The sequence below is a fragment of the Paramisgurnus dabryanus genome, chromosome 21 (genome assembly GCF_030506205.2).
Source record: "Paramisgurnus dabryanus chromosome 21, PD_genome_1.1, whole genome shotgun sequence".
Lineage (NCBI taxonomy): Eukaryota > Metazoa > Chordata > Actinopteri > Cypriniformes > Cobitidae > Paramisgurnus > Paramisgurnus dabryanus.
In genome coordinates this window covers 29,694,218-29,708,053 of record NC_133357.1, presented here as the reverse complement: position 1 = coordinate 29,708,053, position 13,836 = coordinate 29,694,218, and the positions used below count along the sequence as shown (strand labels likewise).

At 36.6% G+C, this 13,836-nt stretch overlaps 1 protein-coding gene across 6 annotated transcripts in view; it reads left to right on the top strand.

The window, feature by feature from the left end:
* utrn (utrophin) overlaps positions 1-13,836 on the top strand; it is a 221,429-nt gene that overhangs the window by 184,132 nt on the left and 23,461 nt on the right. For 5 of the 6 annotated variants that reach the window (XM_065286535.1, XM_065286534.1, XM_065286530.1 and 2 more), the window contains 3 exons: positions 3,809-3,847; positions 4,126-4,191; positions 6,341-6,406. In XM_065286535.1, coding sequence (XP_065142607.1) covers positions 3,809-3,847; positions 4,126-4,191; positions 6,341-6,406 — 171 coding nt within the window. The remainder of the gene's footprint in view (positions 1-3,808; positions 3,848-4,125; positions 4,192-6,340; positions 6,407-13,836) is intronic. The other variant, XM_065286533.1, reaches the window with a different exon arrangement.

The window sequence follows — 13,836 nt, the reverse complement described above, 5'->3', positions numbered from 1 at the left end:
AAAAGCTCTTTAACACAACTTCTTTTGAAAAATAGTTTATCTTACCTGTTTCCACTGGCCTTCGTTCAGAATGAAGGAGGCTGTTTGTTTTAAAGACACACTCTTTGTGCCAGATTTACTAAACGGGGAAAATTAGCACGAGAGCGGGGTTATTTACTAAAAAACAAAAAGCAGGCAAACGCATGCACATCAATCTTAGTTGCTCGACCCCAAAAAAAGATTTTTGCTTAAAACAATGATATAAGAAAATTTTTCTTGAATTTACTTAATACAACAAAAATTCAGCAAAAAATGTCTTATTCCATTGGCAGATTTTTTTGCTTGTTTTAAGCACAAATTGGCTTACATTTTATATGTTTTTTCCAAAAATTTTACTTATTTTCTTAAGTCATTTGCTCATCAAGAAAATACATCTCGATTAAAATTTTTTTTGTTATTTCTAATGAAAACAAGACAAAAATACTAAGTAAGAAAGGCATTTTGGCAGTGTAGTATTAGAATGCAAAGTCGGCAACACCAAAGCACAAAGCTGTGTTATTAGTAAGGGATAATCCACGGCTGGCCATGCATTAAAGGGTTTTAATGCACGACGTAGAGGTGAAGAAACACCCGACGCATAGCGGAGCGAAGTGCATTAAAACCCTTTCATGCATGGCTAGCCGTGGATTATCCCGCATATACCTTGGTTATTTGCCAAGTTAAAGCTGTAATTAATGTTTACAGTGTAATTTTTTAACAGACGGGTAAAAATGATGGTCATTCTCTCAAGTTGAGTCTCGCACTCCGTCCATTTTAAATAAAGTAGTGCCATTGTATTGCTTTTATTTAAATGAATTATCACATTTATTTAAATTCCTTGTTAGAGAGAGACAGATAACTGAAAGAGAAGGACCCGAGGGGGAGAGAGAGAGAGAAAGAGAGACACACTCACGTCTGTCTTGCTCGCTCGCTTGCATCTCTGCAAGTGTAACTGTGTTACTATGGTTTCCAATGTTTATAGTAGCGGATTAATTTCTAACTGTAATCAAACTGACTGGAACTACCTGTGTATTAAACGGTTTTAATGCACACCTTCCAGCCAATCAGAATCGAGTATTTAAACAGATCATGGTATAATTAAAAACTATTGCATGACGTGTAGGTAACATTTCGAGCACGAAGTCTCTTCATTAGACCCCGATGAAGACCCTGCGTGCTCGAAATATTACCTACATGCCATTAAGTAGTTTTTAATAATAAAATCTTTTGATCCTTTTGGAGCTTTGGTGTTGCCGACTTTGCATTCTTATACTATTTACTAAAAAGTGCAAATTAAATAACACAGGTAAAACACCTGATTTCCATAATGACTAACACAATCTACTATGGGCAGCGCAAATTAGTTTATGGTCGCAAGTAAGCAAAGATGATGCCTAGTGACCTACTAACACCTGATGCGCTTGAGTTCAGCACCACAGACATCACAGCTGATAATTCGGAGTGTGAAATCCCAGCTAACAAGGCCAAAGAACACTGAACCGGGGGACAAAAGAATGAAGGTTTACAAGAAGATTTGAAACACCTGCTATTGTGTGACTTCTCCTGTAACAAAAAATTTTTTTTTGTTGAAAAATGTGGTCTTCTGGCATTACAAATAAACGTGAAAAATGCTCTCTGATCTTTGCCAAGCCTCCTCTTATCAGCTACAATTGCAGCCATTTTAAGCACACAATGATTTAAGACATGCTTTTTTTGGTGTTAAATAATAGCCCAAATACCAGTAATATCACTCGCGCAAACATTAGTACAGTAAATCGCATTGCGTGAAGCACTGAGTGTCTTTAGTCAATCCTGATAGTCATTATTTAACGCCAAAATGATGGTTTGCAAGCTGGAAGTAAATCTGGCCCCTTTGTCTCCAGACTCTTCGCATCATCTGTCAAAGTTGCATCAGCTGAGACTATACCGCCTTCGTCCTGTGATGAGAAAGATGGGCGGAAAATCCAAATTTGCATTTTGTATGCAGGAAAAAGATTTAACCCAGAAAATATCCTGCAATTAATGTCCCATCTCTTGCAAGTCCCATTTTAAAAGATAAAATGGCAATTTTTCATCATCTCCGACTGAAACCGAACTTCAGCTGGATTCTTCCCAAGATTAAACTCGCCCATATCGAGTCACAGTATAGCGTTTGATCTTTTGTGCCATGCAATGTGTGAGATTAGCAGGGAGTTTTCATTTGAAAAGTAGCTGAAATAAAATCAAAATGAATGAAAGAGTAAAGATGGAATTTGAGATCTGAATTCTGTAGTTCTGAACCCAAATGTTCCTCTGAGTGTTGTTAATACACAGCTGAATTTCATACCCTTCTCATACAGACGTTTCTTTTTAAATGTGTTTGTGACTGCGCTTTAGAGTTTGAGTCACTTCACATTTTTCATCTCCTCAGAGAGCCTGCCTGGCAGAAACAGATTATATTATTGTTAAAGATTCATTTGTGAAGGGAATTTTGCGATTCCTTATATCAAACACTTAGAGAAAATGTTGCAGCTCTACAAACGCATGAAATCAAAGCATTGTTTTTTGTTTTTAATTTTATTCACACTTAAGTCAGGCTAAATCTTAACAATTGAAGTAAATGCAAGAAAATGTCCAAAAAGCACCATAAAGTTACACTGCAAAAAAAAATACTTTTTTTTACTTTTAACATATTTTTTTGTGTTCTACAAATATTAAACTTTTTTTAAAATCTGCCAATCGGGTAAGACATTTTTTGTTAAGTGTTTTAAGAATTACGAAATTAATTTTTTTTTTTTTTTTTTTGCTTGTTTTCAGCACAAATTCACAAACATTTTATGTTTTTTGTCTAAAAACTAGATTTATTTTTTTAGGTCATTTTGCTTATCAAAAAATGCATCTTAATTTGCGAATTTTTAGAAATTCGTACTGAAAACAAGACAAAAAAAACCTATAAGTTTTTTACACATGAATTGTGTATTCTTCTGCTTCAGAGCTTAATGTGATGAGGAACATATCAAAATGTAAATAATTATAATTTTTTTTTTCATATCATACAAGTTCTTATTGTTATGCAAATGAAATATTCAAACGTACCGCATCAAGACAAGAAAGAGCTACACTGCAAAAAATGATTTTCAAGAAAAGAAATTCTTAGTATTTTTGTCTTGTTTTCAGTAAAAATATCAAAAAATTCTTAGATTAAGATGCTTTTTGATGAGCAAAACGACCACAGAATTTAAGTCTAGTTTTTAGATCAAACATATCAAATGTAAGTGATTTTGTGCATACAACAAAAGTGTTGAATTTAGTGTTTAAGAAAAATGTTCAAGATTTTTTGCTTACTTCATTGGCAGATTTTTTTGCTTGTTTTATGCACAAAATCACTTAAATTTGATATTTTTGGTATAAAAACTGGACTTATTTTCTTGGGTCGTTTTACTCATCAAGAAAAAGCATCTTAATTTAAGAATTTGTAGATTTTTTTTACTGAAAACAAGACAAAAATACAAAGATTTTTTTTCTTGAAATTCATTTTTTGCAGTGTAATCAAAATGTACAAAAATCCCAAATCTTTCTAAAAGTCCTACAGGTTGTGTACATTGTATAATGCATATTTAACCACAGAATTCTTCAAGACTTTATGCTGACCCCTACAGTACTGGAGTGGTATTTCAGCTGACACACGTCCTTATGTGTGGATGTGTCTCCCACATTGTAAGACCTCTGACCCTAAAATCAATCTGTTCCTCCCTTTTCCCCCCAACCCTCCCTTCTTCCTTTTGTTTTTGTTATTTTCTCCCTCTTGCAGTCCGGTCACTCTCATCAGCATGTGTCCAGAGGAGTATGAGTGAGTACTGTATCTACTGTACACCAGCAAACCATCACTTCACTTCTTGTTCATCCTCATCTACCTCAGTATAGCATGCTGTCCACGTGAATGCATGCATGAAACAACAGTCACACCCGCACGACACCCACCCCCTTCCATGTTTTTTTTTTTTTTGCTAACCTTTTCCTCAGTTTGTCTGTCTCAATAACACGCTGCCTTCATTGTAGGTCAAATCAATCCTGGGTTGTTTTGGGATCATGTTTGTGATGATCATTGTGTTTTTGTGTACATTATAGGCTGTCCTCATCTCCACAACTCCCTCATGACGACACACACTCGCGGATAGAGCATTTCGCAAGCAGGTATACCTCACTGACTCTCTAGTAAACACTCAAGTCAACATTCATGTACTGAGTTAAGAGTAAGCTGCCATGTTTGGGTACAACCTCCACCTTTTCCATTGTGACAAAATATCTGTTTTTCTTTACATGTCAAAATTAAATATGATTAAAATAATTTGGAAGTAAAGCAAAAGTGAAGTATACAACTTACACTCACCTAAAGGATTATTAGGAACACCTGTTCAATTTCTCATTAATGCAATTATCGAATCAACCAATCACATGGCAGTTGCTTCAATGTATTTAGGGGTGTGGTCCTGGTCAAGATAATCTCCTGAACTCCAAACTGAATGTCAGAATGGGAAAGAAAGGTGATTTAAGCAATTTTGAGCGTGGCATGGTTGTTGATGCCAGACGGGCCGGTCTGAGTATTTCACAATCTGCTCAGTTACTGGGATTTTCACGCACAACCATTTCTAGGGTTTACAAAGTATGCCTTGTTGATACTAGAGGTTGATACTATTCAAGCTGATAGAAGAGCAACTTTGACTGAAATAACCACTCGTTACAACAGAGGTATGCAGCAAAGCATTTGTGAAGCCACAACACACACAACCTTGAGGCGGATGGGCTACAACAGCAGAAGACCCCACCGGGTACCACTCATCTCCACTACAAATAGGAAAAAGAGGCTACAATTTGCACAAGCTCACCAAAATTGGACCGTTGAAGACTGGAAAAATGTTTCCTGGTCTGATGAGTCTCGATTTCTGTTGAGACTTCAGATGGTAGAGTCAGAATTTGGCATAAACAGAATGAGAACATGGATCCATCATGCCTTGTTACCACTGTGCAGGCTGGTGGTGGTGGTGTAATGGTGTGGGGGATGTTTTCTTGGCACACTTTAGGCCCCTTAGTGCCAATTGGGCATCGTTTAAATGCCACGGCCTACCTGAACATTGTTTCTGACCATGTCCATCCCTTTATGACCACCATGTACTCATCCTCTGATGGCTACTTCCAGCAGGATAATGCACCATGTCACAAAGCTCGAATCATTTCAAATTGGTTTCTTGAGCATGACAATGAGTTCACTGTACTAAAATGGCCCCCACAGTCACCAGATCTCAACTCAATGGAGCATCTTTGGGATGTGGTGGAACCGGAGCTTCGTGCCCTGGATGTGCATCTCACAAATCTCCATCAACTGCAAGATGCTATCCTATCAATATGGGCCAACATTTCTAAAGAATGCTTTCAGCACCTTGTTGAATCAATGCCACGTAGAATTTAGGCAACACAGTATTAGTATGGTGTTCCTAATAATCCTTTAGGTGAGTGTAGTAGAGCCTGTGTGAGATTATTAAATAAAAATGTACATTTGTGTTAAGAATTATCATACGATCATCGCTACGAAAATGAAACAAAAAGTTTGTGAATCAAAACTAGAAGTAGATAAAAATCCATGTCTAATGAATCAGTGATGAAACTAACTTCACTGATCTAAGATCAGCTCTCTTACGCCTTTAGACTACATATCACTGCAGTGAGATAAGTATGAGACCGGTGACAGATCAGCAATATAAATCAAACATATAGACCGAAGCCAGGTTAATCCGTTGCCACACTTTACAATACATTTGATGTGTATCAGTTCAGTTTAAACCCACAGAAAGATAAACTTCATGTGCTGAACTTCTCCCCATACAAGACTCCAAAATGGATTTTCAATCATCAGTAACGTGCACGCACACAAACAGTTATTATAGGATTGTGAATATAGACCAGGACTGAACCCTGAATCCCATTATAGGAACTGTTGGAGACTGTAATCCATCTGTGTGTGTGTGCGTGTGTGTGTGCGTGTGTGTGTGTGTGTCTGTGCATGTGTGTTACTGATAATGAAATCCATTTTGGATTCTGGCATGGGGAGAAGTTCAGCACTTTACACTATGGATTATTTAGTATTGGTGGTGGGTGCCAAATCCTTTTGGCCATACCAGTGCTTATATTTCAATTTGTATTTTTTATTTTTTTATTCGTTACTCACCCTACATATGAATAAACTTGCTTGCCATGTTCATATGCACACAAATCCATATCCTGAATATGAATACTAATAAACACTGAAATGCTGTGATATTGATCTCTTTTTCTTTAATCTCTATAGGTTGGCACAGATGGAAAGATCGAACGGCTCTCTGCCGACTGACAACAGCTCAGCCACAGGAAGCATGTGAGTCTACAGTATATGTGCTTTAAAATACAGTATAACATAGAGACTTTACTGTACATGTAACATTGTGTCGCGAACACCACAACGCAACAAAAGACAACAGAACTCATTATAATCAGTGATGCTGTTCACACTGGATGTGAAGCAATGCAATAAACTGACACTGTGATGCCAAAAAAGATTTCTTGTCTCTAACTAAATTAAAAGTAGTTTAAGTTTGTAAATAGATGTTAGATTTCTGATGTGATGTTAGGGAAGATGCGTTTAACTCAAATATGAATCAGCGTAATGCAGTGACCGCCAATGGGAGTGAATATAATGGAGGTAATATAATCCATTACCTGACAGATACATATTGTTGGATTGTAAATGGGTTCAGTTCCCACGGGACATACATATTGAGAAAATATACAGCCACATGCATATATACATACAGTATATCCTAATAAAACTGAGTGGATTCATGATAGAGAAGTTAATGTTACTGTGAATGGTTTGTATTAGATAAGACAGATTACATTAAGCTTTATTGTTATTGTTCAGAGCACAAGTACAGAGCCAATAACAGTTATTTAGATATGATTTGCTGCCCACATACAGGGCTATAATAAAGAATTATTCATGGAAAACCTTCATGCATTTTTGGCATCCTGAGCGAGTTTGATTCGTGCATTCGTTCATCTTGTTCATGATGTGATTTATTAGGCACTGCTACAATCCATGTATAATCTTGTCTGAAAAGATGTGTTTAATATACAGCTGTGTCATGTATTATGAGCGAGTCCAGCCATTGTCTGGTACATGTGTCTTAATTACTTTAGTAGAGATAGTAGAGTCTGAGAGAGAGAGAGACTGTTAAATAATGTATGGTCGTCATTACATTACGACTGAATGTACAAACATATTCACTTAAATTAAAAAGTAGATTGTTACTGAAAAACAGTAATTGACCAAAAAGCGAGCATGAAAAATCTTGTTTTCCTTGAAAGATGTAAATGGTGAGAGTGAAACAGAATCTGAGGTGATGAAAGATCTGAAAAAAATGATCAGATAATACTGAGAGATGAATGAGAGTCGCTGTTGATCTTTATCAAAGAAATGAAAACCCATACGCTGTCACTGAATCAAACATACAGGCACAAACACACACCTAACGCATCTTTTATTTGATAACTGTGACTTAAAAGATCAATAAAAGAGAGAACAAGCCAATAACGGTTCTTGTAAATATGATAATATACAGAGGTAAAATAAAAAAATGACAAAACTGTCATAAATGGTCAACATTCAGAGCGAGTTTGATTCATGCATTGATCATTTCTCATCTATTTCATGGTACTGTATGATTTATTTGGCACCGCAAACACTTTCCTGCGCAATGTAAAATCTTGTCAGCAAGATGGATAACATGGAAAGCAATTACTTGTATGAAAACATACTGGAAAATATAATATAGCGATTTAACATGTTTAACATGATAAATACTGATGGTTCCGTTCCATCGATCGCAGTGGCCGTTCTTACCGCTGGTGGCCATAACATTGTCGGTGTGCAAATGAGATATAGTGCCGGCAAAAGCAAGATGTGATTCATGAAAACATTTTTAATGCAAAAAATAAAGTATTTGTATAAAAAATTACAGCAGTTGAGAACACATCAGATCATGAATTATGACCGATTACCAACGCATGAATCAAATTCTGAATGCCGACGGTTTATTCCACTATTCTCCTTTAATCATTTTTATTATTTCCCTGAAATTTAGGTATAATGTAAAACTGCTTTTCCAGCCCAAATACAAAGACAGTATCTCTCAGGAGCCTCATTTCACTCCTATCAATGCTAAATATACTGTATAAAGTAGGGATGTAATGGTTCTCAGTAATAAACAGAACCGTGCCGTTCACCTCCCTCAGGACGGTACGTGTTTAAACCCATTTATAATGAAAGTAACAAAAACAGCCAACCATGTAACAAAAAACTGTCACTACATTATTTCTATCATCCGATGACCTTAAAATATGAAAACTACATTCTGGGAGCTTTCTAGTGATATATAGTTTATCATGATTTTTAGGTTTAGAGTAGGTGTTTAGTGTTAGAAATATGTATAAACAAATTGGCCCCACCGGTGGGCCCATGACCTTTTATAAACTGACTTTCACAACATAATGTTATCCCCAAAACGGTGATGATATATGAAAACTACACTCTTAGAGCTTTCCAGTGATATATAGTTTGTCAAGGTTTTTTAGGTTTACAACAGGGTATTAGTGCTCCAAATATGTAATAACAAATTGGGCCCACCTGTGTCCCATGATGTTTTAGAAACCTACTCCCACCACGTCATAATTTTCCAAAAATGGTGATGAAATATGAAAACTACTCTCTTATAGCTTTACAAAGATATAAAGTTTATCAGGATTTTTATGCTTAGACTAGGGTATTAGTGATATAAAAACACTGGTCCCACCTATGGGCCCATGACCTTTTAGAAAATGACTCGCACTATGTAATTATTTTCCCAAAATGATGATGATAAATGACAACTACACTCTTAGAGCTTTCCAAAGATATATAGTTTGTCATGATTTGATAAACATTTACATCCAAAATATTGAAGTAAAGTCAGGTGTTCCTCAGGAGGAACTGTGACGGTTAAATTAAGTTGAAAAAATATATTTTTGATACTTTTAAAGGTGTTCCAACTTTTTACAGTGTACAGTTCATCTTTTTATAACTATGCTTTGTCATTGTATGTAGGGGCAAACTGGTTTTCCATAAGTTTTCTTCAAACCTATATGGTTAAATAAGTTAACAATGCTGCTGGAAACCTTAAAGATTGCTAAACGCCACACATTTAGACAAACATTTCAACCATCATTCAGAGTTTAATAATGAGACAAAAGGATCTTCACAGTGTCCATAGAGGTTTGGGCTGTCAAGAGTTTTACTTACAGTATTGTATGTCAAGTCTCTGTGGGTGTTCGTGTGGTTACACACTGTTGCATCAGAATCACACGAGGCCTACTGACGTGGATAAAGATTGTCGGCTAAGGTTCAGTTTTATCAGGACTAAAACCATTGAACGTAACTGTTTGTACTTTACAGCCATGTGGGAACAGAGAGTTTCGATTTTGCAAACAGTTTGTAAAGCGGTGTTAAAATGATCTTATTAAAGCACTCAAAAATATAATTACCTCCTCTCTCTAACTAAATAAACATTTAACAAACAAATACATGTTAAGAGTCTCTAGTGTATATAACACTTAAAAGGAGAGTAGAGTTTTTGTGCAGTGTTTTGGTTATTCCCCGGTCGTGGTTTTGTTCCACTTGTTCTCCATTTGTCCTTTACCTGCTGTACCTTTCAGCCAGGTTTGAGTTTATTGAGTTTTCTCTCAGTGTATATGGTAGTCCCTTCGTTTGATGAATCTTATTAAAGTCTTTGGCCTAGTCCACACGGACACAGTTATTTTTATAACAGTGATTTTTTTACATGGTTTGGCCGCTCGTCAACACGAAAACGCAGTATCAGGTCACAGAAACCCAACATTTTTAAAACCCCTGCGAGGGCAAGGATTTTGAGAAACGCCTGTTGCAGTGTTGTCGTGTAGACCAGGGGTCCCCAACCTTTTTTACACCGCGGACCGGTTTCAGCTTTAAAAAAAGTTTGCGGACCAGGGGTTGAGGTTTGGGGGGGTGCTGAGTTGCTGTTCAGACAAAGTGCTGAAAATCCTCCTTTGCAAAATGTATAACATTTTAAACGGAAGAAAGAATTGCTTTATTTATAGTATATTTTCTATAGACATGTAAAACCATATTTTGGCGGATAGTTTTTTTACTTTCATTGTTTCAGTTTGCCTGCCCATTTAGTCTTAATAATTAACGGTAAACAAACTTGGCTTGCTGTTCTCGAAGTCAGCTCGAATCTTGGCCCAAGTTCAAGTAACAGAACGGAAGAAAAATGCAGCGAAAGAGGAGAGATGCCAGAAGAATTGCGGCTGGGCGCGGAGGCACGGAGACTCCCGTTTACCATATGCTTTTAATGATGATTGACACAGTTTCCTTTTAAACCTACGTTAAAAGTGTAGCCGTTAAAATATTATTACTCCAATAAAAGAGTTTATTTTGATCATGGTGCCACAATCGCTGGATAATTCTGAAGTTGTTTTACAGAAGAATAAAATAATTACTTTTCAGTCATTTGCAATGTCACACAGTTGAACATCTCCGCGTATTTACATAAATTGCGACGTATATTTGCAAATGATTCATTAATTCATACCTCTGCAATACTTTGATCGATTGTATTTAGAAGTACTGTATGCTCAAACTCTGACAGCAATGTGATTGCCGCTGCGCTGGTAGAGATTAAGAGAGACCACGAAAAAGAGAAAGTGCGGCTCTGTACAAAAGTGGAAATGATTTGTTATTTCAAGTCGGCTCTTAAAGTAAAAAATACCCGATTAAGCGATTACGTAGCTATTATACACTTTTTTTTTCAGGACGTTCTTGCGACCTGGTGGCAACTTGTCCACGACCCGGAACTGGTGGTTGGGGATCTCTGGTGTAGACAGTACATCCGGGGTTTTTGCCTTGCATCGTCACTTTTGTTAGGCTTCTGATTGGCCAAGGTGGCTTTACGATTTGGGTTATATTGTCGCCTGCTGGTGTGGCATGCTCTTGACAGTGCTTGAAGCGTGTTTTTGCTTTTTCATGTGGACAGAGATTTCTTTTAAAACGTGTGTGGACGGGATTTTTTTGGAGGTTATAAAAATGCCCGTGTCTGTGTGGACTTTGTGGTGCTTTGTAAATTGTGTGAAAAATGTTTCTTTAATTTGTGTATAATTTGGCCATGATGTTAAAAAGTGACGTTCTGTTTTAACTTCGTTTAGTGTGCAGTGTGGATACAGTCTGTCTTCTTTTGGTAACAAGATTTGTTTGTGTCTGTCTGTCTCTATTGTGAGTTTATGATCCCTCTCTCTCTCTCTCTCTCTCTCTCTCTCTTTTAATTTTCAATTTAAAGAACTTTATTGGCATGATTGTGTCACTTACAATATTGCCAAAGCATTGTACATGAAACAAGAAACATAAAATAACACAATAATATCAAACATTAAGGTGGAATTAAGCTAAGATGATGGATGGATAGATGGATGGATGGATGAAGTACTACTGCAAATAAAGTCAAATAAAATAGAATCCGAGGATGTTTACAATATAAAATAGACTTTGAAATATAAACATTCGAAGTATAACTCTATCTCTCTCTCTTCTCTGTATCTGTTTCTCCATCACAGATTTGTGCAAAACTTTAGCGTTATTTTCTAAATGTTGACAAAGTACGAATTGCGAAATGGCGCGTTTTCATTAACCGATGATATGTGACTGAAACTTCGTTCCTCTCGCGATAAATCTTTCCAAACATCACGTCCGCTGATGTTGGTAGGTTAACTAATCACATCACATCCACCCCACTAGGAATTATTTTAAAGTAGACGTAAGAGTATTATCAAACATTGATGCCAAGGAAAGCCCCTTTTAGGAGAGGAAACGTATAGGTGTTTCTTGGAGGTACAGTAACAGAAGTGTTACTCAAACATTATTGGGTATAAGGAAAAGCCTCTTATATTTGTAACCAGACACGTATTGAGGTGTTTTTGGGAGGTTTTAGTTCATACTACGTCATCTTCAAATAATAATTACGTGACTTGAAAATGCAAATAAACCAATTCCATTGCAGTTTTGCAAAATACACTTTTTCTGAATTACCTGAAAAAAAACATGCGAGCGTAAAAACTGTTTTGGGATATATGGGAGTTTTTCAGATATTGACATTTCCATTAGCCTTGTTTTCAAATCGCAATGTCAATTTGCGCAGTTGAAAGGTTAATAGAAACGCAGCTACTATAAGTAGATTGAACTAATTTCTTTCCTCCTGCTAACACCTCCCTTTATCTCTGTTGCTAATGCATTAGCACCCTCTTAAACATCACACATGTTCTTGTGTGTGTGTGTGTGTGTGTGTGTGTGTGTGTGTGTGTGTGTGTGTGTGTGTGTGTGTGTGTGTGTGTGTGTGTGTTGGTACAGAGAGAGAGAATGAAGTGTTTTCATTAAAATGTATGTGATGGATTGGTGTGTAATGCTGTTATCTTTTGGGTTTAATTGAGTGCAGGGGCGAAGATTTCTCGCTTTAAAACGCATCAAAACCTCCCTGCTTTATTTGTGTCACTTCAAATGTATTTGGGGCAGATACCTCATCTATATTTAACCGTATTAGAGAAAGACTCTGATTGGAATTGGGACGTTGCAAGCTGTATTCGATCCTGCATGCCCCTTATTAACATCACTGCTTGATGTGTCAGATTCATGTTTGATAACTACATCATAATGACATTGGGGGGATTTTGTCTAATTTATTTGAGTAAAACGACACATTGCTGAGTTGTTGCCTCTTTGTTTTCTTTAGCATTTCATATCATCCTCGTACGTCTGCTCATGTTGACTTTCTTATTTCCTCTTGCTGTCAGCTCTGAGGTTTAACTGAGCTTCTGAACTCTGTTTACACTGCAGCTGATCAATGCAGCCAATGCAGAATCACACAGACACGAGCGGGACGTCTCTCTGTTTCTCTCACCTCAGCCCTGAGGCAAAATAAAATCTCATCTGCACACAGAGAACCAGAGCAAGCAATCGATTTGTGCCTCTCTTTCTCTTGGGTTTCTGATTCCTGTGGGAGATGTAGGCAGTAATGTGGTTTTCTTTCAGTCTCTTGTACTTTAGACTGCTTTCCTGTTCTGATTGAAGACTTCCCGAATCCATCTCTCCTCATTCAAGCGTAATACTACAGATACAAAACTTTCTTTACCTTCCTCCGGCCAAAGATATCTTTCTGTTTTTGTGCTTTCTGAAGTAAGAGTCATCCCCAGTTGATCTGTCCGGACAGTTAAACATGTTATATTTCAAGTGGGTTATAGATGTTTTCAGCAGTAACAACATAAACAAACAGCTTTTTTGAAACAAACATAACTTCTGGTAAACCTCTGCAAAGAATCAATAACAACAAAGTCCTTTTAGAGTAGTTTATTTCTAAAAATAAATAAATAAACAAAATGTAGATGCCCTTAGCTAAAGCGTATCAAAAACTACACTTAGCTTAAGTTATTGTGTAAAATGTGTACTATATAATGAATGCAAAGTTAACTACAGATCGGCTCCTAAACCTCCCTTCAAATAGCGCTCATGCATGATCCCAGTCTTCCCTCGTCTTTAGGAAACCAAAACATTTGTTATTTTCAAGTATTTGATCCAAACTTTAAACAAACAGAGACCAGAAGTTATGAAACCATCTATAGCTTTCTGCATCTCTCTATTTTAGCTCTTTTTCATGATCTTACACATTTCCACCCAAAAGTTTTGTTTTAAACGTT